This window comes from Mobula hypostoma, chromosome 1 (assembly GCF_963921235.1).
Source record: "Mobula hypostoma chromosome 1, sMobHyp1.1, whole genome shotgun sequence".
Classification (NCBI taxonomy): Eukaryota; Metazoa; Chordata; class Chondrichthyes; order Myliobatiformes; family Myliobatidae; genus Mobula; species Mobula hypostoma.
In genome coordinates this window covers 94006258-94033431 of record NC_086097.1, presented here as the reverse complement: position 1 = coordinate 94033431, position 27174 = coordinate 94006258, and the positions used below count along the sequence as shown (strand labels likewise).

Below are 27174 nucleotides of genomic sequence, written 5' to 3'. Positions count from 1 at the left end.
TTCTGTGATGTAGTAAAGAGTCTTCATACAAATTCAGCAATCTGACCCACTGGTTCAGTGCGGAAATTCAAATGCCAACCACAGGACTAGGATCTCCCACCACAAACCAGCATCCACCTCTTTGCCATTCTGCAATGCAGGGAGATACAAATGCACTCACTCCTGATTAGTCGCTGGATATTTAGAAAACACAAAAACAATAGAACTACAAGAATTGCTCCCCAAATGCTCAATTTCCTCTGAAATGAGGGGCATCTCATATCCAGAATAAAGTTGCCCAAATTTCAACTCAAATTTCATATAGCCACTATGAAAAATGAGTCATCCCTAAAACCAATGACTAAAAACAAAGTAACAGATTAAGACACAACAATAAACACATAACAGATTAGAACACATTGCCCAGGGTGCATTCGTCTTATTTTAAAACTTGCTATGGAATTGCAAAAACATAAAATATAGTTAATTTCTCACAGAGAAACAGCACTTATCAGAGAACAACTGATAAGGGAAAAAACAACTGGGTGAGGCCCAACACGTTCAGAGTCCATAGACACATGCACACAAAAACAAACTGATGCGTGTGGCCACACCTCACATTTCTCCACATTCAAATCACTCACATTCTATTTACAGGAAAGATGGATGAAGGTCGAATGACCCCCCGCCCCCCACTCCCCACAACAACGAGGTGGAAAATGTACTAACCACCCCGATCCCCAGTGCTGCCGAACATTAGCTAATATCCTTTGCAGGGAACCCTGAATGGAATGCGAAGAACCTGGCAGAGGACAAAAGGAACCCCTATCTGCAGAGGACTTGAGTGACCTTTCCCCCACAACAGTCTCCCTTTTCTGTACAGAACTTCCTCCACATTGCATAGAGGGTAGGGGTCGAAAGCCCATTTACTTGCTCCTCCGGAACTCCAGCTTTAAGCAATGCTAAGAACATTTCTTTACGGGACATCAGGGACCCCCCCACTCCCCATCTGCTTATCTAACTTCTGTACTTGGCTACACGCACCCCCTTCTACATACTCTAAACCTTGTAATAATTGAATCGCTGTACTTATAGGGTGACCAACAGCCGGTGCTATTAAAGACAGCACTACCCCTTTAATTGGGAAAACTGCCTCCTTAACCCACAACTTCAGAAGTTAATTCAATATTGTCTGGTGGGCTACCACTATCGTGGTATATCTCTGTGATAAGAGCCCGTGGGCATAGAACTTTAGTACCCTCCTCTACTCTGCTCCACTCCACTCGGGGTTTTATATTCCATTCAGTAAGAGTGGGATACCCAAGTTTAACTGCTGCCATTACCCAAATCCATAGTGATGTAGTATGTTCAAGAGAAGCAAGCAGTGTTCTCAGGCTGTTATTGATTTCATGCTGGGACAACAGACTCCCTAAAACACCCATCTATGTGTTAGGTAAGATCACTCCAGTACGCCCCCCCCAATCCCATATTCTGAATAACAACACAGCCAAAGATTCCCCAGCCTTTTTTGTCTGTACCTATCCCCTAAACTCACTAAATCCTGAGTGGAGAATTCTCTGAGCTCTGTTGCGTCAAAGGTGTCCACTACACCATACCCCAACACATTCCTTAGCCTCCTCCCCTTCATCCTCCTCCCCTCAAGACAAAGTATCTGCAGGTCAATGCTCCCCCCCATCGTGGGTGAGGGAACACATAATCATTGGCCTGGCCCATCCTGTTTCCGGCACACAAGGGAGAGGGCAATCATTTCAAGGATTAAACTGAGGGGTCCACACTACTCACTCTCCCTCATTTTCATCATTGAGCCAAATATCCCCATCTCCCAGCACCACAGTAGGATCATCGACCCATCTCAACATGGCCCGAAATTTCACTGGAGCAGGTTCTCAACTGGCCCCTCAAGTTGCCTCTAAATTCTGTACTTTCATGAGCCGACAGGCTATCTGTATATTTGATCTTCTAACTTCATAGCCCTACTCTGCACCATTAATAGTGATTTGCTTAGAATAACAGATCTTCCAATTCATTAATATCAGCTATTTCTTTATACTGATGTCTTAGAATTATTACAAACAGCCCGAAAGCATCTCTTTCCTCCTGAGAAAACCTAACGATTTAAGAACAGAAACAATGTAATGTCCTATTTCAATCCCAGCGAAATCTAACTGGTCTGACCAATCTACTGGCATTCCAAAACCCATCAGTAAGTTAGTGAGACTTCCAAAGCCTGCGCTACTATCTGCCCACCTTGGGACTCTGCATCTCTCAGAGGGTCCTCTCTTTTAAATAACCTCTTTATCCCACCATTTTCCTTAGCAGAGTTCACGGAAAAATCCATTTTGAAAATTATAAATCCTTCTGGTCTGACCGCTGCATCCATTGTGTCAACGGACAGCCACACCTTGGTACAGCAAACAACTGAGATCTGCCTCACCTGCCTCTGATACAGCAGCCTTGCCCTGAGACCGTCAATCTTATTTTCTAGCGACTGCACATTTGGCAACAAGGTGCTTGGTAGCGGAGGCCTCATCCCTCTGCATTTCAGCCTGAATTGGATCCCTGCTCTCCTGCCACGTTTTCAGCCATGGCAGTGACCCTTAAAGGTACTGCATTTAACTCCACGTCTTATCATCCATCATGAGATCTGAAGATCATTGATGTCATTGAGAATTCTGTTGTTAACAGGATATTTACATGCTGCAGGTTGCAGTGAAAGTAATTCAAAAGTAGTATACTTAAGAGGAAATCTGGAACAATTTTCTGTAGCCCAAAGAAAGTTGCCGATGATCGTTGTTGCCATCTTGAAACCCTAATTCATCTTCTTGTGGGCATACTCAATAAATCCATAATAGAATAAATGAAGACCGCACCAACTTGGGCATTTAACCAGTGTGCATAAAACAACAAACTGTGCAAGTACAAATAGAAATAAATAATAAATAAGCAATAAACATCAAGAACATGAGATGAAGAGTCCTTGAAAGTGGGTTCATAGGTTGTAGGAACACCTCAACGATGGGACAAGTGTTGAGTGAAGCCATCCATCTGGTTCAAGAGCCTGATGGTTCAGGGGTAATAACTGTTCCTGAACCTGGTGGTGCAAATCCTGAAGCTTTTGTACCTTCATCCTGATGGCAGCAGAGAGAAGAAAGCACGTCCAAGGTGGTGGGGTTCCCTGATGATTGATGCTGCTTTCCTGTGATAACACTTCGTGTAGATGCACTTAATGGTGTGGAGTGTTTTACCCATGATTGACTAGGCCACATCCACTACTTGTGTGGGGCAAGTCATATTTAACTAACTTGAATGAGTTTTTTGACGAGGTGATAAGGGTGACTGATGAGGGTAGAGCTGTGGATGTTGCTTACATGGGATTTAGTAAGGCATTTGACAAAGTCCCTCATAGGAGGCTCATCCAGAAGATTAAGATGCTTGGTATCCAAGGTGAATTGGCCATTTAGATTTAGAACCTGCTTGCCCAGAGAAGACATATGGTAGTGGTTGAAGGGAACTATCTTAGCTGGAGGTCTGTGATTAGTGGTGTTCAGTTGTAATTAGTGTTGTCTGGCAGAGATCTGTACTGGAACCTCTGCTGTTTGTAACGTATTTAATTGACCTGGATGAAGATATACATAGTTGGGTTAGTAAGTTTGCAGATTGGTGGTGTTGTGGATAGCGTAGGCAACTGGCAAAGAATACAGCAGGGTGTAGATATGGATGGAGAAATAGCAGATGGAGTTTAACCCGGCCAAATCTGAAGTGTTGCATCTTGGTAGATCAAATGTAAGAGATGGAAACCCTTAACTGTATTGATGAGCAGAGGGATCTTGGGGTCCAAGTTCTTCGCTCCCTGAAAGTGGCTACACAGGTTGATATGGTGGTTAAGAAGGCATACGGCATGTTTGCTCTTATTAGTCAAGGCATTGAGTTCAAAGGTTAGGAAATTGTGTGGCAGCTTTATAAAACTTCAGTTAGGCGTTGAGAGGGTACAGAAGAAGTTTACAAGAATGCTGCTTGGATTACAGAGTATGTGCTACAACAAAAGGTTGGACAAACTTGCTTTATCCGGAGTGGCAGAGGCTGAGGGGAGATTTGATAGAAATTCATAAGATTATGAGAGGCACAGATAGTGCCAATCTTTTACGTTCCATGTATCAATTTTTTCATGCACTAGTTCAGATGAGCCATACAACTCTTGTACCCTCATTCAATTCTTGTAAAAATATGTTAATACAGGTCGACCTTCACTAATCCGACTACCTGTAATCCGGTTCCTTCCATAATCTGGCACTGATTATACTTAATGTGATCCTTCTGTAATTCGGCATTTTCACTAATCCGGCACTCCTCAGGTCCCAGTGGTGCCGGATTAGTGAAGGTCAACCTGTATAGACATATTTAGCATTTTTACATGATATATAGATTTAACATAAAAACAAGATAAGCATTACTTACCTTAATGAGACTTTTGAGTCTGCTTTGATTTCGCCAAGCTTTTAATGTTTGGAGTTAAATTAGTTACTGAGAGCAGCAGAGAATTCTTCAAATTTGTATCAGTCAATCGTGACCTTATTTTGTTTTTAATCAATTTCATGGCTGAAAATGTTTTCACAAACAATGCACAAAGGTTTTCCTGACAGACCCGCTATAAATAGAACTCGTTTCGCACTGTTCATTGAATTCACGCTTACCATCATTTTCTGCTTTTCTTTTGCACTGTGGTGGGTAACTGAATGTAAAAACAAGGCTTAATTTTTGAAAAAGTACAAAACTGCAAATGTTCACAAAGGACGAACAAGGCACAACTCCGTAGTGCACGAGTGTCAATTGTAAACTGACTGGCAAAAACCAGCGACGCACTGCTGGTGCAGACGCCTGGCGCCTCAGGATCAAACAAGTATCAAACGTGTATTGAACAGTTGTGTAATGACCGCAGAACAAAAGTCCTTCTTTCCTAGTTTGATTCATTGAACATTTTTTAAAATTGAAAACAGATTAATGTGAAAGAAGATAACATTCACCAAAAGATGTGCACGAAATAATAAAATCACTAAAAATAATTGCTAAGTTTTAGATTTATTCTCAGTAAAACCCATTTCTGGCTCTAAACTACTTGAATTCCTGTTATAGATTTTTTTTCTACAAATCGGTTTTTGGTTAATACTTTTTGCATGAATGGGTTTACTTTTTTATTATTATCACTGGGGTGCAACGTGCCATTTCTAATCATCCAATGCGCCACTTTTACCGCATGCGCTGTAGGTTGGCCATCCTTGGCGTAGACAATCTGTATCTTTTGTACAGGTTTGAAATGTCTGATACCAGAGGCATGTATTTAAGCTGAGAGGGGGTAATTTCAAAGGAGATGTGAGGGGCAAATTTTTGTTTAATACACAGAGAGTGGTGGATGCTTGGAATGTGTGGCCTAGGGTGGTGGTCGAGGCAGATACATCAGAGATGTTTAGATAGATACATAAATGTGAGGAAAATGGAAGGATATCGACATTGTGTAGACTGAAGGGATAAGTTTAGATGGCCTTTTGATTACTAATTTAATTGGTTCAGCATCACATTGTGGGCTGAAGGGCTTGTTCTTATACTGTATTATTCTATGTTCTATAAAAACTTGTAAAGAGGTATATTTTTTATATACTGTGGGGAATAAAAATCAGAGGCATATCCACATGCAGTGATGCAAACACATCAACTGTAACTTTTTTAATCATCCAATTTCAAAGTCATTGACTCATGAATTTAAATACATTAATTAAATTACAGGACTAATAATGCAGGAAATTAGAGCTGAAACCTTATTAAAGCAATTTGAGAACAGGAATACAGTACCAATAGTTCTGGAAGTGAAGTGCTGTCACAATGAAAGTGACTACAAAGCCACAGGACTATCAGAAAAATCAAACTATTCACTCGGAGAAGGAAGTCTATTTCTGAAATTCATTCCTTTTCACTCCCTCAACACAATAATCTACAGAGAGCATCACAATACATCATAGACACAATTTTCCCTACGTCAATAGTATCTACATGAGAAGATGCCACAAAAAGGTAATAGCTATCATCAAATATCCCTACTATCTGGGCTACGGCATCTTCTTGCAACTACCATTGGACAGGAGATACTGAAACCTGAAGTCCCATACATTCTACCAGGTTCAAGAACAGCTCTTCAGACAATTGACACAACCATAATCATTGTCTTAGTGTAGCAGTGCTATGACCACTTTTGATCACTTTGCACTACAGAATACTTCATCTATTTTTGTTCTAATTGTGTTTTTCGTGTAAAAAGTGTGTACCCTGTATAACTTATGTTTAACATTTGTCTTGTGAATGCTGCTTATATGATGCCATGAGTCTATGATGCTGCTACAACTAAGATTTTCATTGCACCTATGCATTCATGTACAATAAACTTGACTTTGACTTGGAATAACAGGAATGACTTGTGAGGAGTGGACGAGCAAACTAAAGTTGTAGCAAATCTACATCACTGCAGTTCGAGACAATGTTATCAGCGATTTTCACAGGAGAGGCCAATAAATGCTGCTTTATCAATTGCATTCCTACTCTAAGGAACAATGACATAGCTGAGGTGTAGTTGGGTCGCTGCAGGCAGATTCACTACTTTCCATTTTGCCAAGGCCTAGCCACCGTGTCTATTTAGCTCCACAGGTAACAGCATTCAGCCCAAAGTAACAGCACATTGCAAGAGCTACTATTGATTTCAGTCATTCCTTTTCATTCACAGGATTTTAAGTATTCAATATACTTGTTGCTTATTAATTGAATCTGCTTCTAGTGTGCTATCAGGCACAGAATTGTAATTCATAATATTTACTCAACTAATACTTTTCTCATTTGCCCAATTTCTTTTGTGTACCAGAGTCAATGTATAGCATCACCAGTTGTGAGTTTGCTCTTAAATGTTCACTTTCGACAATACTGGTTTGACTAGGACCAATTAACTCAACCTTGATATATTATGTTTAAAATAAATTTGTATCTATCCATATGACTTAGTATAATGCACCTTGAACCAAGTCATTAAGATTTTTTGAGACCTTAAACATTGACTATTTCAAGTTCCTGGGTGTCAATATCTCCGAGAACCTAATTTGGACCCAACATATAGGCGCAACTATAAAGAAGGCAGAGGGCACTATATTTCATTAGGAGTTTGAGGATGTCACCTAAAACATGTACATTTCTACAGATGTACCCTGGACAGCACTTTCACTGGCAGCATCACTATTTGGTATGAAGGGGGAGGGGGGAAAAGAAGGGGGGAGGGGGAAAAGAAGGGGGGAGGGGGGAAAGAAGGGGGGGTGGAAAGAAGGGGGGAGGGGGGAAAGAAGGGGGGAGGGGGGAAAGAAGGGGGGAGGGGGGAAAGAAGGGGGGAGGGGGGAAAGAAGGGGGGAGGGGGGAAAGAAGGGGGGGAGGGGGGAAAGAAGGGGGGGAGGGGGGAAAGAAGGGGGGGAGGGGGAAAGAAGGGGGGGAGGGGGGAAAGAAGGGGGGAGGGTGGAAAGAAGGGGGGAGGGTGGAAAGAAGGGGGGAGGGTGGAAAGAAGGGGGGAGGGTGGAAAGAAGGGGGGGGGGGAGGGGTGGTTGCTGTACAGGATCGAAATAAGCTCCAGAAAGTTGTCAACTCAGTCAGCTCCATCATGATCACTAGCCTCTGTAGAATCGAGGACATCTTCAAGGAGTGATGCCTCAAAAAGGTGGCATCCTTTATTAAGGGCCCCCATCACGCAGGTCATGCCTTTTCTCACTGCTACCATCAGGAAGGAGGTACAGAAGCCTGAAGGCACACATTCAATGAATCAAGAACAGCTTCTTCTCCTCTGCCATCCAATTCCTAAATGGACATTGAACCGATGGACATGAGACCTCATTAATGTTTTTATTTCAGTTTTTCCACTACTTATTAAATTTAACTACTTAAAATATATACTTATTGTAATTCACAGTTTGGCTCCTATATTATGATGTACTGCATAGTATGCTACCTCAAAGTTAACAAATTTCATGACATACAGTGGTGCTAGGAAGTTTGTGGACACTTCAGAATTTTCACCATTTCTACGTATGTCCCAAAATGTGATCAGATCTTCACACAAGCCTTAAACTAGTTGGAGAGAATTCAATCAAATAACACAAAACGTTATACTTGTTCATTTACTTATCCAGAAAAATGATCCAATATTACATGTATTTGTTGGAAAAAGTATGTGAGCCTCTGAGGGTAATGCCTTCTACAAAAGCTATTTGGAGTGAGGTGTACCAATCAATGAGATTAGATTGGAGATGTGATTTGTAGAGGTGCCCTGCCCAAGAAAGATCTGTTTATGTGTACTATGCCTCGATCAAAACAACTTTCAGAGGACCTTAGAATTGTAGAGATGCATGAAGCTGGGAAAGGCTATAAAAGCATTTCTAAAGACCTGAGTGTTCATCAGTCCTCAGTAAGAGAAATTGTCTACAAATGAAAGAAACTCAGTACTGTTGCTACCTCTCCCAAAGAGTGGGCATCCTGCAAAGATCACACCAAAAGCACACCATACAATGCTGAGAAGTGGAAAAAGAACCCAAGGGGAACAGCAAAAGACCTGCAGAAATCTGTAGAACTTGGTAAAGTCTCTGTTCATGTGTCCACTATAAGAAAAACACTGAACAAGAATGGTGTTCATGGAATGACACCTTGGAGGAAACAACTGCTCTCCAAAAAAAACATTTGTTGTATGTCTCAAGTTTGCAAAAGACCACCTGGATATTCCACAACACTTCTGGGACAATGCTCTATGGACAAATGAGACAAAAGTTGAACTTTTTGGCAGAAATGCAGATTGCTATGTTTGGAGGAAAAGGGGACTGGACACCAACACCAAAATCTCACCCCAACTGTGAAGCACGGTAGAAGAAACATCATGGTTTCGGGCTGCTTTACTGCCTTGGGGCCTGGTCAGCTTGCAATCATTGAGGGAACAATGAATTCAAAACTGTAACAAGACATTTTACAGGAGAATATCAGGGTAGCAGTCCATCATCTGAAACTTAATAGAAGTTGGATAATGCAACAAGACAACGATCTGAAAGGCAAGAATAAATCAACAACAGAATGGTTTAAAAAGAAGTAAATGCGTGTTTTGGAATGAACGAGTCAAGTCCTGACCTTAATCCTATAGAAATGTTGTTGTGAAAGGACCTGAAGCAAGCAGTTCATACAAGGAAGCCCACCAACATCCGAGAGTTGTAGCAGTTTTGTAAGGAGGAATGGCCTAAAATTCCTCCAAGCCGACGTTCAGGACTGATCAACAGTTACTAAAGCAAAGGTTCACATACTTTTTCCAACAAATCTAAGTAATATTGCATTATTTTTCTAACAGATAAATGAAAAAGTATAATTTTTTTTGTTACTTATTTAATTCATGATGGCACTAAATGGCGACTCCTTTGCTTGCATCGTTGGAAATGGCTCTATTTCCATCTTTAATGTCTCTATTTTTCCCTTTCAGGGCTCTTTTAAAGACCCTGACCTGGAGTTACACGCTGACTTCGGTTCTTTGTGGGAATGGGACCCCATCTTGGGGTTTCATGGCTGCCCATTATTCGGCACGCCAAAGACACAGCCTAAGAGCTCAGCTCGCTTTCGGAAGTCCGAGATCTCATGGCTCTGGAGACAGGTGGATCGAAGGTCGGTGTCCTGGCAGGAGATCGGTGTGTTCTGGGAGTTGAAAGATCTATGGCTGTGTGCCCAGAGACCTGAGGTCTTTGGGCACAGAGCTCAGAAAAAATTATGCAATGGACTATTAACATCATAAACCAGTGAGCTGTTTGTTATGTCTCCCCTCTCGCTGTGAAACAGAGACAGAGAGAGAGCGAGAGAGAGAGAGAGAGACAGAGAGAGAGAGACAGAGAGAGAGAGACAGAGAGAGAGACACACACAGAGACAGAGACAGAGAGAGAGAGACAAAGAGAGAGACAGAGACAGAGAGAGACAGAGACACAGAGAGAGAGAGAGAGCGCGCGTGCGCGCACCTGTGGTTTGTCGAATACTGGGTGAACGAGTAGTCTTTGGGGTACTGCAAGTCTGTGTCTTTGCTGTTGTTTTGCTGCACGCCTGAGTGCTCAGAGGTGGGTGCTGATTCTTTTTTTTGCTGGTGGAGGGAAGCTGCAGGGGGATTTGGGGTTCTAACATTTAACTGTCATTCATCTTTGGGGGCACTCCTCTGTTTTTGTGGATAGTTGCAAAGAAAAAGCATTTTAGGATGCATGTTGCATACATTTCTCTGACATTAAGTGCACCTTTGAAACCTTTGAATTAAGTTCTATTTATCTAGTTTTAGGACACGTGAAGATCTGATCACCATTAGACATAGGAGCAGAATTAGGCCATTTGGCCCATTGAGTCTGCTTCACTATTCAATCATACAAAACCTACAGCACAATGCAGGCCTGTCGGCCCACAAAGCTGTGCCAAACATGTCCTTACCTTAGAAATTACCTAGGGTTACCCACAGCCCTCTATTTTCCTGAGCCCCATGTACCTGTCCAGGAGTCCCTTAAAAAACCCTATCATATCCACCTCCACCACCATCGCTAGCAGCCCATTCCATGCACTCACCACTCTCTGCGTAAAAAATCTTACCCCTGACATCTCCTCTGTACCTACTTCGAAGCAGCTTAAAACTATGCCCTCTCGTGCTAGCCATTTCAGTCCTGGGAAAAAGCCTCTGACTATCCATAAGATAAATGCCTCTCATCATCTTATACACCTCTATAATAGGTCACCTCTCATCCTCCGTCGCTCCAAGGAAAAAAAGGCCGAGTTCACTCAACCTATTCTCATAAGGCATGCTCCCCAATCCAGGCAGCATCCCGGTAAATCTCCTCTGCACCCTTTCTATTGTTTCCACATCCTTCCTGTACTGAAGCGACCAGAACTGAGCACAGTACTCCAAGAGGGGTCTGACCAGGGTCCTATATAGCTGCAACATTACCTCTCAGCTCCTAAACTCAATCCCATGATTGATGAAGGCCAATGCACCATATTCTTTCTTAACCACAGTTCAACCTGCACAGCAGCTTTGAGTGGCCTATGGACTCGGACCCCAAAATCCCTCTGATCCTCCATACTGCAAAGAGTCTTACCATTAATACTATATTCTGTCATCATATTTGACCTACCAAAGTGAACCACCTCACACTCATCTGGGTTGAACTCCATTTGCCACTTCTCAGCCCAGTTTTGCATCCTATCAATGAACCGCTGCAACCTCTGACAGCCCTCCACACTATCTACAACACCCCCAACCTTTGTGTCATCAGTAAATTTACTAACGCATCCCTCCACTTCCTCATCCAGGTCATTTACAAAAATCACAAAGAGTAGGGGTCCCAGAACAGATCCCTGAGGCACACCACTGGTCACCGACCTTCATGCAGAATATGGCCCGTCTACAACCACTTTTTGCCTTCTGTGGGAAAGCCAATTCTGAATCCACGAAGCAATGTCCCCTTGGATCCCATGCCTCCTTACTTTCTCAATAAGCCTTGCATGGGGTACCTTGTTAAATGCCTTGCTGAAATCCATATACACTACATCTACTGCTCTACCTTCATCAATGTGTCAGTCACATCCTCAAAAAAATCATTCAGGCTCGTAAGGCACGACCTGCCTTTCACAAAGCCATGCTGACTACTCCTAATCATATTATGCCTCTCCAAATGCTCATAGTCCTGCATCTCAGGATCTTCTCCATCAACTTACCAACCACTGAAGAAAGACTCACTGGTCTATAATTTTCTGGGCTATCTCTACTCCCTTCTTGAATAATGGAACAACATCCACAACCCACCAATCCTCTGGAATCTCCCCTGTCCCTATTGATGATGCAAAGATTATCGCCAGAGGCTCAGCAATCTTCTCCCTCACCTTCCACAGTAGCCTGGGGTACATCTCGTCTGGTCCCAGTGACTTATCCAACTTGATGCTTTCCAAAAGCTCCAGCACATCCTCTTTCTTAATATCTATATGCTCAAGCTTTTCAGTTTGCTCTAAGTCATCCCTACAATTGCCAAGATCCTTTGCTGTAGTGAATACTGAAGCGAAGTACTCATTAAGTACCTCTGCTATCTCCTCCGGTTCCCCGGTTCCATACACACTTTTCCACTGTCACACTTGATTGGTCCTATTCTCTCACATCTTATCCTCTTGCTCTTCACATACTTGTAGAACGCCTTGGGGTTTTCCTTACTCCTATCTGCCAAGGCCTTCTCATGGCCCCTTCTGGCTCTCCTAATTTCTTTCTTAATCTCCTTTCTGCTAGCCTTATAATCTTCTAGATCTCTATCATTACCTTTTTTTTTAACATTTCGTAAGCTCTTCTCTTCTTCTTGACTAGATTTACAACAGCCTATGTACACCACGGTTCCTGTACCCTACCATCCTTTCCCTGTCTCATTGGAGCATACCTATGCACAATTCCACGCAAATATCCCCTGAAATTTGCCACATTTCTTCCGTACATTTCCCTGAGAACATCTGTTCCCAATTTATGCTTCCAAGTTCTTGCCTGATATCCTCATATTTCCCCTTACTCCAATTAAACACTTTCTTAACTTGTCTGTTCCTGTCCCTCTCCAACGCTATGGTAAAGGAGATAGAATTGTTATCACTATCTCCAAAATGCTCTCCCACTGAGAGACCTGACACCTGACCAGGTTCATTTCCCAATACCAGATCAAATACAGCTTCTCCTCTTGTGGGTTTACTACATATTGTGTCAAGAAACCACCTTGAACACACTTAACAAACTCCACCCCATTTAAACTCCTTGGTCTATTTAGGAAATTAAAATCTCCCACCACAACAACTTGTTATTATTACACCTTTCCAGAATCTGTCTCCCTATCTGCTCCTCGATATCTCTGTTACTATTGGGTGGTCTATAAAAAACACCTAGTAGAGTTATTGACCCCTTCCTGTTCCTAACTTCTACCCACAGAGACTCCAGAGACAATCCCTCCATGTCTTCCTCCTTTTCTGCAGCTGTGGCACTATCTCTGATCAACATTGCCATGCCCCCACCTCTTTTGCCTCCCTCACTGTCCTTTCTGAAACAGCTAAAGCCTGGCACTCGAAGTAACCATTCCTGTCCCTGAGCCATCCAAGTCTCTGTAATGGCCACACCATCATAGCTCCAAGTACTGATCCACACTCTAAGCTCATCCGCTTTGTTCATAATACTCCTTGCATTAAAATAGACACATCTCAAACCATCGGTCTGAGCGTGTCCCTTCTCCATCACCTGCCTATCTTCCCTCTCACACTGTCTCCAAGCTTTCTCTATTTGTGAGCCAACTGCCTCATCTTCCATCTCTTCAGTTTGGTTCCCACACCTCAGCAATCCTAGTTTAAACTCTCCCAATAGCCTTCCAACTTCAGGATATTGTGGACGCGATCAGAAACATCCTGGACCCTGGCACCTGGGAGGCAAACTACCATCCGTGCTTCTTTCCTGCATCCACAGAATCGCCTGTCTGATCCCCTAACTATAGAGTCCCCTATCACTGTTGTCATCCTCTTCCTTTCCCTACCCTTTTGAGCCACAGGGCCAGACTGTGTGCCAGAGGCGCGGGCACTGTTGCTTCCCCCAGGGAGGCCATCCCCCCCAACAGTACTCAACAGGGGTACAGCCACAGGAGTGCTCTCTAACCTCTGACTCCTGCCCTTCCCTCTCCTGACTGTTACCCACTTATCTGTCTCCCCAGGCCCTGGTGTGACCACCTGCCTACAGCTCCTCTCTATCACCTCCTCACTGGCTGACGTCCATGTGCTTACGCAGTCGTGCCCCGATTAAACCGCTGAAGAAATAACATGGCTGATCCTTTTATCCCCCTCCTCAGCCCTACTCCCCATAACCTTTGATGCCGTAGCCAGTCAAGAACCTATCAATCTCTGCCTTATATACCCAATGACCTGGCCTCCACAGCTGCCTGTGGTAACAAATTCCACAAATTCACCACCTTCTTACTAAAGAAATTACTCGGCATCTCTGCTTTAAATGGACACTCCCTCCCCATGCCCCACTATCCTGAGGCTGTGCCTTCTTGTCCTAGACTCCCCCACCATGGGAAACATCCTTTTCACATCTATTCTGTCCAGGCTTTTCAACATTCGAAAGGTTTCAATGAGATCCCCCCTCATCCTTCTAAATTCCAGCGAGTACAGACCCACATTTTAGGTCATATTCATGCAGAAATAGAGAAAATTCTGGAGTGTTCACAAACTTTCTAGCACCACTGTATGCTGGTGATATTAAACCCAATTCTGATTCTGAAAGAAAATGGTCCATCATTGACCATCCATATCCAAAAATGATGAGTGCCCACAAAAGGAAATTGTCACATTTATGCTGAATATTAGCAAATCTTCAGAACTTCCCAAAGCATTTCACACAACTAATTCATTCACTCATATGTTCACACAACATAGGAGACAGTCACACAGCCTTTCTGGGTCATCTCTTAGAGCAGAGGTTCCCACCTTTTTATATGCCATGGAACCCTACCATTAACCAAGGGGTCCATGGATCCCAGTAGGCATGCCCATTTCTCCTATTCCCCCACTTATCTCCTTTATCTTATTCTGACATATGTTCATTGCATTCTCCATTTCTCTATTTAATAGCACTGTAAGTGGTTTATGGGAATCTATTAACCTACCAGCCAGCATTTTCTTGGGACACGGCGACTTAAAACTACAAATACGACAGCTAATTTGGTTTAGCTAAATACAACTAATTAAATATTTCAGGTAGTAAGTGCTTGTTGAGGAATCAAATGCCGGTCAGGACAACCATTTGAATGGAAGTCCCACTATCCACAAGCAGGACAGGAAGCTTTTCATTTCGCATTCCATTCAAATAGTTCTGGTTGAAAATATGGCAAACTTGATTTGGACTTAAGTACCAGCCAAGATTGTGTGCAAAAGCCTTGTTTCAATTATCTGTCCAACTAGCCACTTTATCTGTGAGGAGTGCCTTGAAGGCACATGCTGAATATCCCACCACCAGCTAATAACATAACTTATTGCTGGGTAATGCAAAGTGAACCAAAATGGAGAATGAGGCTGCTACAACTCACCAGGAGCAGTGATCCCAAGAACTCCTAGACCACCAAGCCGCTTCCAGAACTCCTAAACAACAAAAAGAAGGAATTTAAGCAATAAATCAAATTGATGGGAATTGATGAAATCTAAAACACTTAACACACTGATACAGTGTAAAACTCCGATGAAATGTAATCTGCTAATTTGGACTATTGCATGTTATTTCTATTAATAGTTCATAACTCTTAATTTATTGTTCTTGCACGTTATATACTATTATGAGGTAATGCAAAGGAAGGAAAGGTATGGATACTTTACAACTACCATTGTTGGGTTGGGTTGGGGTTCGCTTTAAGAGGCTGGTGTGATGTGATGACATACTAATGTGCAGGCTTTAACTGTGCTTTATGTTTTGTTTTTGGTTGACAATAAAGGAGTTTCTTACGGTTTCCCTTAAATTTAAAACACCTCTGTCGTTCTATTTACAAAAACCTACATTGATGATCCCGATGTTCTAGGACGATTCCAAAGTTATTCGACATGTCAGCCAATAAAGTCGCTTTGAAGCTGTCAGTGTTTTGGGAGCAAAATGCCATTGCTTGGTTTGTACAAGCCAAGGCCCAATTTGCACTGTGAGAAATCTCTGTATTTACAAAAACCTACTCTATGATAATAAATTACCCAGTGAACCAGGTAAGTTGAAAGGGAGCAAGGGAGCTGGGACCCCAGTGAGTAGAAAGCAAAAGCAGGAAGATTTCCTGATGAGCCAGAGCACTTAAGACTTCCAAAGAGTCAGACAGCAGATGGTTGGAGTTTTACCACAGATCACTGCTACAGGATTCGTTTGTTAAAGGATTTTTATAGCACGCTAACTTAAAATATAGTGGTCATTTGCTAGATCATTGATTCTTTGCTAATGAAGTCGAGGTTATATTTTAATCATACGTAATCAAATAAATTTTACACCAAATAATGGAAACTTACAGGATGAAATCTCATTGTCTTGGAGGGTTCTTGGGAGGGGAAAATAGAGAATGACAGAGTGCACACTCAATTACAAGAGCGAGTTACAGAATGTAACATAATAGTGTAGTTCAGGAAACTTCACTGGATTTGTGGATTTAGCAGGACAGAAGTAATGAGTGAGTCCTTGGTCTACTGGATAAGCAATTTTACTGGCTGAAGAGGATGTCATAGGGAAAAGGACAACACTGCCTGTACAAAACAGTAAAAGGTTCTCAGAAGAAAACAAGCAGAATATTTCCTATAGACAGATCAAAAGACGTAAGTTTTTTTGTTCAAATTTTGTTCCCTCGGTAAAAATTGCGTATAATTTAGTTTTAATTTATATATCATAGAACACAAAAGCACAGAAACAGGCCCTTTTACCCATCAAGTCAGTACTGAACTATTAATCCACCTAGTTCCATTGACCAGCAACTGCACCATAACCCTCCACACCCTTCCTATTAACGCGCCTATCCAAATTTCTTTTAAATGTTGAAATCGAACACACATCCATCATTTCTGCTAGCAGCTCATTAAAAACTCTCACCATCCTCTGAGTGAAGTTTCCTCCCCTCATGTTCCCCTTAAACATTCCACCTTTCACCCTAACCCATGACCTCTAGTTCTAGTCTCACCCAACCTCAGTGGAAAAAGTGCTATCTCTATCTCTCCCCCTCATAATTTTGTATACCTCTATCAAATCTTCCCTCACTCTTTTACATTCTAGGGAATAAAATCCTAAGCTCTTCAACCTTTCCCTATAACTGAGGTCCTCAAGTCCTGACAACGTCCTTGTAAATTTTCTCTGCACACTTTCAATCACTGATATTTTTTCTGTAGGTAGGTGACCAAAACTGCACACAATACTCCAAATTACGCCTCATCAACGGTGTATGCAACTTCACCATAACATCCTGACTCCTGTACTCAATACTTTGATTTATGAAGGTCAACGTGCCAAAATCCTAGGGCTGAAATGGCCAGCACGAGAGGGCACAGTTTTAAGGTGCTTGGAAGTAGATAAAGAGGAGGTGTCAGGGGTAAGTTTTTTTTTAAAACACAAGAGAGTGGTGAGTGCGTGGAATGGGCTGCCGGTGATGGTGGTGGAGGTGGATACGATAGGGTCTTTTAAGAGACTCCTGGACAGGTATACAGAGCTCAGAAAAATAGAGGGCTATGGGTAACCCTAAGCAATTTCTAAGGACATATTCTGCACAGCTTTGTGGGCCGAAGGGCCTGTATTGTGCTGCAGGGTTTCTATGTTTCTATCTCTGTTTATGTCCCTATCTACCCATGACACCACTTTCAAGGAATTGTGGACCTGTATTCCCAGATCTCTCTGCTCTATCACCCTCCTCAGTGCCCTACCGCTCACCATGCATGCCCTACCCTGGTTTATCTGCCTAAAGTGTAACACCTCACTCTTGTCTGCATTAAAGTCCACCTGCCATTTTTCATCCCATTTTACCTACTGGTCCAGATCCCACCGCAAGCTTTGATGGTCTTCCTCACTGTCCACTATACCCCAAATCTTAGTGTCATCTGAAAATCTGCTGATCCAATTTACTACATTATCATCCAGATCATTGATTGAGACGACAATATAGATCCCTGCGATATATCACTTGTCACAGGCCTCCAATTAGAGATGCAACCATCGACTACCATTCTCTGGATTCTCCCACGAAGCCAATGTTTGATCCAATTTTCTATCTCATCCTGAATGCCAAGTTTCTGAACCTTCTTGACTAACCTCCCAGATAGGATCTTGTCAAAAGCCTTACTAAAATTAATGTAGAAAACATCTACTGCCTTGCCTTCATCAACTTCCTTGAAAAGCTCTAAGATTGATGAGATACACCCACCACACCAAAAACTATATTGACTATCCCTAATCTTCCTTATCTATCGAAATACAGGTGTCCCCCGCTTTTCGAACGTTCTCTTTATGACATTTTGCTTTTACGAAAGACCTACAATAGTACTTGCTTTCGTTAACGGAAAGAGGATTTTCACTTTTACGAAAAAAGACGTTCGCTTTAAACTTGTGTTTACCCCGAGAAAGATTACTATGACCGTGAAGCCTTGAGCGGGCAGGTGTGTGCGCATGCGTGACGTGCACATGCATGTACGTGCCGTTTTTTTTCCAACAAATCGAGTTTGGCTCAAACTTCCCAAATCTGTTAACTGAAACTACACTGTACATACGTTATTTCTACTTTACATAGGCTGTGTATTTATCATATCATTCCTGTTTTTATTATATGTTAGTGTTATTTTAGGTTTTATGTGCTATTTGGTATGATTTGGTAGGTTTTTTTGGGGTCTGGGAACACTCAAAAAATTTTCCCATATAAGTTAATGGTAATTGCTTTTTTGCTTTACGCCATTTCGGCTTACGAACGGTTTCATAGGAATGTTCTACATTCGGATAGTGGGGGAAACCTGTACTTAAATATCTGGATCCTTAGAATATCTTCCAATAACTTATCCACTTCTGATGTCAGGCTCACCAGTCGATAATTTTCTAGCCCATTCTTAGAGCCTTTTTCAAACAATGGAACAACATTAGCTATCTTCCAATCCTCCGGCATCTCACCCATGGCTGAAGTTCCCGCTAAGGTGAGCATGTGTGCAAGCTCACACATCTCTTGCTACTAGCACACAAAGGAATTTAAACTGGGCACAAAAGATTGTCACCCTCTATTTCGTTGGCATGTTAAGTATAATTCATGATCGTACACAATCACATTTTCTTTTTCTGGTTTCTGATGAGGATGATGTTGACAACGTGGAGTTTGCGATGATTTGTCTGCAGATTTTAGAACTGGCTTATTTATACCATTTTTTTGAAGAAATTACTCAGTGCGCACATGTTGTTGTCACCGGGCAAAAAAATGACCAGAACAAGATTTTTGTGCACATTGATCATTACAAATTAGTGGGAACATTACCTGTGCCCAAGGATGTTTGAAATACCTTTGCTAGGGCCCCTGCAATTTCTGCACTAACCTCTCACGAGGAGCAAGGGAACACCTTGTCAGAACCTGGAGATTTATCTACCCTAATTTGCCTCAAGACAGCAAACACCTCTGTATACAGTCCATGACTTCACTAGTGCATAGACCCTGTGTTTGTCTCCTGAGAGAACACAGATGTGAAAAGTCCATTTAAGATCTCCCCCATCTCTTTAGGCTCCATGCACTGATGACCACCCTGATATTCAATTGCAACAGTTTTGTCCCTTGCTATCCTTTTACTCAGAATCAGAATCAGGTTTATTATCACCGGCATGTGACATGAAATTTGTTAACTTAGCAGCAACAGTTCAATGCAATACATAATATAGAAGGGAAAAAAATAATAAATAAAATAAAAATAATAATAACTAAATCAATTACAGTATACGTATTTTGAATAGATTTTAAAAAGTGCAAAAAACAGAAAAACTGTATATTAAAAAAAGTGAGGTAGTGTCCAAAGGTTCAATGTCCATTCAGGAATTGGATGGCAGAGGGGAAGAAGCTGTTCCTGAATCGCTGAGTGTGTGCCTTCAGTCTTCTGTACCTCCTTCCTGATGGTAACAGTGAGAAAAGGACATGCCTCTTAATACATCTGTGGAAGCCCTTGGGATTCTCCTACACTTCCTCTGCTGAAGCAACCTCATGTGTTCTTTTTGCCCTCCTAATTTCCCACTTCAGAATCAGAATCAAGTTTATCATCACCGGCATGTGATGTGAAATTTGTTAACTTAGCAGCAGCAGTTCAATGCAATACATAGTCTAGCAGAGAGAAAGAAAAATAATAAACATGTAAATCAATTACATATATTGAATAGAGTAAAAAAAGTGCAAAAACAGAAATACTGTGTATTAAAAAAAAAGTGAGGTAGTGTCCAAAGCTTCAATGTCCATTTAGGAATCGGATGGCAGAGGGGAAGAAGCTATTCCTGAATCGCTGAGTGTGTGCCTTCAGGCTTCTGTACCTCCTACCTGATGGTAGGAAAAGGGCATGCCCTGGGTGCTGGAGGTCCTTAATAATGGACGCTGCCTTTCTGAGACATGGCTCCCTAAAGAAGTCCTGGGTACTTTGTAGGCTAGTGCCCAAGATTTACAACCGTCTGCAGCTTCTTTCGGTCCTGTGCAGTAGCCCCTCCATAACAGACAGTGATACAACCTGTCAGAATGCTCTCCACTGTACAAATGTAGAAGTCTTTGAGTGTATTTATTGACATGCCAAATCTCTTCAAACTCTTAATGAAGCATAGCTGCTGTCTTGTCTCCTTTATAACTATATCGATATGTTGGGACCAGGTTAGATCCTCAGAGATCTTAACTCCCAGGAACTTCAAGCTGCTCACACTTTCCACTTCTGATCCCTCTATGAGGATTGGTATGTGTTCCTTCATCTTACTCTTCCTGAAGTCCACAATCAGCTCTTTTGTCTTACTGACATTGAGTGCCAGGTTGTTGCTGCGGCACCACTCCACTAGTTGGCATATCTCACTCCTGTACACCCTCTCATCACCACCTGAGATTCTACCAACAATGGTTGTATCATCAGCAAATTTACAGATGGTATTTGAGCTACGCCTAGCCACACAGTCATGCGTGTATAGAGAGTAGAGCAGTGGGCTAAGCTCACACACCTGAGGTGTCAGCGTTGATCGTCAGCGAAAAGGATATGTTATCACCAATCCACACAGGCTGTGGTCTTCTGGTTAGGAAGTCGAGTATCCAATTGCAGAGGCAGATGCAGGGGCCCAGGTTCTGCAACTTCTCAATCAGGATTGTGGGAATGATGGTGTTAAATGCTGAGCTATAGTTGATGAACAGCATCCTGACGTAGATGTTTATGTTGTCCAGGTGGTCTAAAGCCGTTGAGATTGCGTCTGCCATTGGCCTATTGTGGCGATAGGCAAATTGCAATGTGTCCAGGTCCTTGCTGAGGCAGGAGTTCACACTAGTCATAACCAACCTCTCAAAGCATTTCATCACAGTAGATGTGAGTGCTACCAGGCGATAGTCATTAAGGCAGCCCACATTATCCTTCATGGGCTCTGGTATAATTGTTGCCTTTTTGAAGCAAGTGGGAACTTCTTCCTGTTGCAGTGAGAGGTTGAAAATGTCCTTGAATACTCCCGCTAGTTGGTTGGCACAATTCTTCAGAGCTTTCCCAGGTACTCCATCGGGACCTTCCGCCTTACGAGGGTTCACTCTCTTTAAAGACAGTCTGACATCGGCCTCTGGTTCGGAGATCACAGGGTCATCAGATGCAGCAGGGATCTTCACAGCTGTAGTTGTGTTCTCCCTTTCAAAGTGGGCATAGAAAGCCTTGAGTTCATCTGGTAGTGATGCATCCCTGCCATTCATGCTGTTAGGTTTCACTTTGTAGGAAGTAATATCTTGCAGACCACGCCACAATTACCGTGCACCCGATGCCACCTCCAACCTCATTCAAAATTGTCTCTTCACAATTGAAATATCCCTCCGCAAATCATACCTCTTTTCCTGTTACAGGCCTGGGTTGCCAGACTTAAATGCCACAGATCTGGCCTTCAGCAGACGATGAACCTCCTGGTTCATCCACAGCTTTTGGTTTGGGAATGTACAGTAAGTCCTTGTGGGCACACACTCATCCACACAGGTTTTAATGAAGTCAGTAACAACTGCAGCATACTCATCCAGGTTCGAAGATGAATCCCTGGATACAGTCCCACTGATTCAAAGCAGTCCTATAGGCGCTCCTGTGCTTCCCTTGTCCAAACCTTCTTGGTCCTCACTGCTGCAGTCTTCAGTCTCTGCCTATACTCAGGGAGTAAAGGTACAGCCAGGTGATCAGACTTCCCGAAGTGAGGGCGTGGAATAGCACAGTAGGCATTCTTGATGGTTGTGTAGCAATGGTCCAGTGTGTTGTTTCCTCTGGTATTGCAAGTGATCTGTTGATGGTAGTTGCTTAGTGATTTTTTCAGATTGCCTGGTTAAAATCTCCCAAAACGATGGTGAAGGCATAAGGATGCGGTGTTTTGTGCATATTGATCTCATTACTCAAATCATCTAAAGCGTGCTTGATATTGGCCTGAGGTGGAATGTAAACTGCTATCAGAATGACCAGACAGAACTCCCGTGGTAGGTAAAAAGGATGGCACTTCACTGCTAGATATTCCAGGTCTGGTGAGCAGAAATGGGACAGCACTGATATATTTGTGCACGAAGAAGAGTTGATCGTGAGGCATACTCCTCCACCTTTGCTTTTGAGAGACTCTATAGATTTATCCTGATGGTGTATAGTAAACTCACAGATCTGAATCACTGCATCTGGTACAGAAGAGGTTAACCAGGATTCTGTGAAACAAAGGCACACGCGGTCCTTGTGTCCCTCTGATTCAGCACCCTGGCTCTGAGATCATTGATTTTATTCACCAGAGTCTGCACCTTCACCAGCAAGATAGCCGGTATAGGGAGTTTAAAACCCCATTTTCTTAAACACACTTGTAATTCTGATCTACGCCTACGCTTCCTCCGAGGTGTCCTCCATGAGTGATTCCGACCACAAGGTGTTGTTTCCGTTGGTTTTAAGCAGCAATAGTTCGTTTAAATGCATTCAGTCATCTTTGGTGACTGTACTGACCTTGGAAGCAGTTGTGCTTTTTAGCTGTATCACGCTGAAACAGGAATATTTAATTGTATCGATTGAGAGTACTGCTGCTCCAGAAGTTGAGTACTTAAGAGTTCTCTAGCATTTCTTATTCTCAAGTACCTCATTTCCTCCTTCCTACCTATACCTGCTATGCACCTCCTTCTTTTTCTTAACCGTGGCCTCTATCCCTTGAAAACCAAGGTTCCCTAAACGTGTTATCCTTGCCTTTTATTCCAACTGCCTGTAGCAGAAGTAAATAAACTCTGCATTCTCACAATTTCACTTCTGAAGGCTGCCCACTTAACAAGTACACCTTTGCCAGCTTGACAGATGTTTTCTAATACCATTAAAATTGGCTGCTCTCCAATTTAGAATCTCAGTCTGAGGATCAGACCTATCAATCTGTATAATTATATTGAAACTAATGGCAATATGATCACTAGCTACAAATGGCTCCCCTACACAAACATCTATTACCTGCCCTATATCATTTCCTAATAGGGGATCGAGTGTCGTATTCTCTCTAGTTGGGATTTTGATTAAGGAAACTTTCAGGAACACATTTGACAAACTCTATTCCATCCAGCCCTTTTGTGGTAAGGGAGTCCAAATCAATACCTGGAAAGTTAAAAATCAGCTATTTTTACAACCTTATGTTTCTTGCAACAGTCTGTGATCTCTCTACAAATTTGCTCCTCTAAACCCTGTGGACTCTTGGCAGTCTGTAACATAATCCCAGGAATATGGTCATCCCTTTCTTATTCCTCAGTTCCATCCATATAGCCTCTAGTCTGAGCAATGCCATTACATTTCCATTGATTAATAATGCCACCCCCATTTAATCCTTCCCACTCTATCACATTTAAAGCAACAGAGCCCCAGAATATGGAGCTACCAGTCCTGCCCCTCATGCAGGTAATTCTCAATAATGGCTACACTATCAGAATTCCATGTTCTGATCCACACCCTAACTCATCCATCTTTCCTACAATATTCCTTACATTGAAATATACACAACTTAGAACATTGGTCCCACCATGCTCAACCTTTCAACTCCTGACTTTGTATGTAGGCTTTACGACATTCCCCACAAACACCCCACTACCTGCTCTAGTTCCCATCCCCCTGCAACTCTAGTTTGAACCCTTCTCCACACTCCATCCCCCATGCAGCACCAGCAAACCTTCACACAAGGATACTAGTTCCCCTCTGGTTCACATGCAAACTGTCCCGTTTGTATAGGTCCCACCTTCCCAGTGATCCAGAAACTTGAAGCCCTCCTTCAGGCACCACCTGCTTAGCTGTGTGTAAAACTGTATGATCTTCCTTGCCTCAATAGCACATGCACATGTAAATCCTGAGATCACAGCTCTGGAGGTCCTGTCAGTTAACTTGGCACCTAACTCCTTGAACTCAGTTTGCAAGACCACATCTCCCTTCCTACCCATGTCATTGGTACCAACGTGGACCACAACCTCTGGTTTCTTTTTTGTGAATCCTCTTTACATGATCTTCTGTGCCTATGACCCAGATGCAATTATGTTTTTCATTCTAGCAGAATTCAAAAATCTGAGGTGCAAAGGGACTTGGGTGTCCTCGAGCAGGATTCCCTAAAGGTTAATTTGCAGGTTGAATCAATGGTGAGAAAGGTGAGTGCGATGTTAGCATTCATTTCAAAAGGACTAGAGAATAAAAGCAAGGGTATAATGCTGAGGCTGTATAAGGCATGGTGAGGCCTCACTTGGAGTATTATGTGCAACTTGAGCCCCCTATTAAGAAAGTATGTGTTGACGTTGGAGAGGGTTCAGAGGAGGCTCACAAGAATGATTCTGGGAATGAAAGGGTTATTATATAAACAGTGATTGAAGGCTTTGGGCCCATACTCACTGGAATTTTGAAGAACGAGGATGAATTTCATTGAAACAGATTGAATGTTGAAAGACCTAGATACAGTGGATGCGAAGAGGATGTTTCCTTTGGTGGGGGAGTCTAGGACCAGAGGACACACCCTCAGAATAGAGGGACGTCATTTAGAACAGAGATGAGCAGGAATTTCTTTAGCAAGAGGATGGTGAATCTGTGGAATTCATTGCTGCAAATGGCTATACAGACCAGGTCATTGGGTTCATTTAAGACAAAGACTAACAGGTTCTTGATTAGTCAGGGCGTGAAAGGTTATGGGCATAAGGCAGGAGAATGGGGTTGAGAGGGAAATAGATTTGCCATGGTGAAATGGCGGATATCCTTGTAAATCTTCTCTGCATCCTTTCTATGGTTTCCACATCCTTCCTGTAATGAGGCGACTAGAACTGAGCACAGTACTCCAAGTGGGGTCTGACCAAGGTCCTATATATGAAATGATGGACAAGGAGTAGGTAGTCACCATGGACTTGAATGCAAGAGATGCAGGAAGATGAAAGGTACTGTGACAACAGACCAAATTATCAGAAGATTGATGCCGATAAGAGGACAATGGGGGAACATTCAGAAATGTTAATGGGGGACGAGAGAGATTAACGAAAAGGAGACACAGTTCCGAGTATTGTCAAGACCGGTTGCTTTGAACCTGAACTGTTTGAAGTTTGATGGACAGGCGATACCCCAGCAGGGGGATAAAAGGGATAGGTTCGCTAAGGCAACACACACCACGACACCATGAGGTAACGGGACCCTGGAAGCGGTGTGCCCCCACAAGTTGGTGGGAATTTTGGAGGTCTGGTCGCAGGACCAGCCATAGACGCACGGGGTGGAAAGATACGGTCGGCGGGAACCTGGTGTGTGTGTCCGCCCTTGCCTGGGTGCCGGGTTCACCGCAGAAGAATGATCGTATCTGGAACGGAGGGGTCACAGTCGGTGACCTCAGAAGAGATTACAAAGGGCTCGCCCGCAAGCTAACTGCGAGGAATATCAAAGGTCTGTTTGGAATCCGAGTTGCATATTCATTTACTCTCTCTCCCTCCCCAACGGCACAACAGCGATTACTGCGAACTGAGCTAAACTGAACTGAACTCTGTGTCACTTGAGACTGACCATTTTACCCCTAGACTGCGATAGAGCTTGATTGATCCTATTATCCTAGTTCTGTGTACATGTGTGTTTTATCATTGCTAACCTGTTGCATTTATATCCTTACGATTAGAGTACTGTGTTGCTTATTTCTTTAATAAAACTTTCTTAGTTCCAGTAATCCAGACTCCAACTAAGTGGTCCATTTCAGCTGGTTTGGCAACCCAGTTACGGGGTACGTAACAGTACCTAGATTGTGATCACTGACATTTTACAAATAAAATTTCCAGTGTCTGTAATTGGATTTATCGGCTATAATTAAGAAAGAAACAACTGATGGTTTGTTAGATTGAATCTCAAGGATGTAGAAAGATTTTGTTTTTTCAGATGTAAAATACTGTAAATTAATGAGTTACAAAGTGAAGACCAAAGCATTCCAAGTCAAATTTTACCCCATTGTAACATTTGGTTCTTTTCAAGAGATGTTTTGACATTTTAGGGAATTATACTGGCGTCTACTTTTAAACTTTCAGATTATCAACTAATGACATAGACAAAGTTCTGAGCCATATGTAACATCACATTTACCCTCAACTCTGGAAAGTCATTCTTCTGGTCGATTTCCTGGGCCTTGGGAACGAGGTGATCTTGGCAGAATTTCTGAACCATCTGTCGAAGCTATTTAGTGGAGAGAGAGAAAAAAAATCAATAGTTATTACTAGAATTTAAAGAATAATTCAATTTGTTCATCCATGTAGATGGAAAATTAGCTGGAAGAAATGCAATAAAATGAATAAAAGAGAAATACTGCAGTTTTCAAGGACTGTGCAATTCTACGGAGATTTTCCTTGCTGCATGCATGTGATTATCCTTAATGCTTAAGCCGTAAAGACAGTACAACCTACTGTATTATCAACCATCTCCCCAGTGAGGGAAAGAAACAATGAGTTTGTCACTTGCTGATGATACACAACTTGATGGGATTGTGAGCAAGAAGGAGGGGGAAGTAAAGAGGCTTCAGGGGATACAGGCAAACTGAATGAGTGGGCAGGAGTATTGTAATGTGGAAAAGTGTAGATATTCCCCTTGGTGCCCAAAAAAAGAAAATAGGTTTTTTTTTAATGTAATGAGATATTGAATGATATTGATTTTTAAGGGGATCTAGATATCCTTGTATACAAATCACCAAAACCCAATATGCAGATCATTAGGGAAGGAAACATACAGTTGCCCTGTATTACGAGGATGTGAGTACAGGAATAAAGGTGTCTTACTGCACTATACAGGCCTTTGTTGTGACTCCACCTGGACTACTGGGTACAAGTTTAGTCTCCTTAGCTTAAAGAATATACTTGGCATAGAGGGGCTGCAGTAAAGATATACTAACCGACTTTA

General features: G+C 42.5%; 1 protein-coding gene across 1 annotated transcript in view; it reads right to left on the bottom strand.

The window, feature by feature from the left end:
* ivd (isovaleryl-CoA dehydrogenase) overlaps window positions 1-27174 on the bottom strand; it is a 141111-nt gene that overhangs the window by 63957 nt on the left and 49980 nt on the right. Inside the window, exons 2-3 of the mRNA XM_063052909.1 lie at window positions 26368-26457; window positions 15162-15213 (exon numbers count right to left, since the gene is read on the bottom strand). Of these exons, the coding sequence (XP_062908979.1) occupies window positions 15162-15213; window positions 26368-26457 (142 nt within the window). The remainder of the gene's footprint in view (window positions 1-15161; window positions 15214-26367; window positions 26458-27174) is intronic.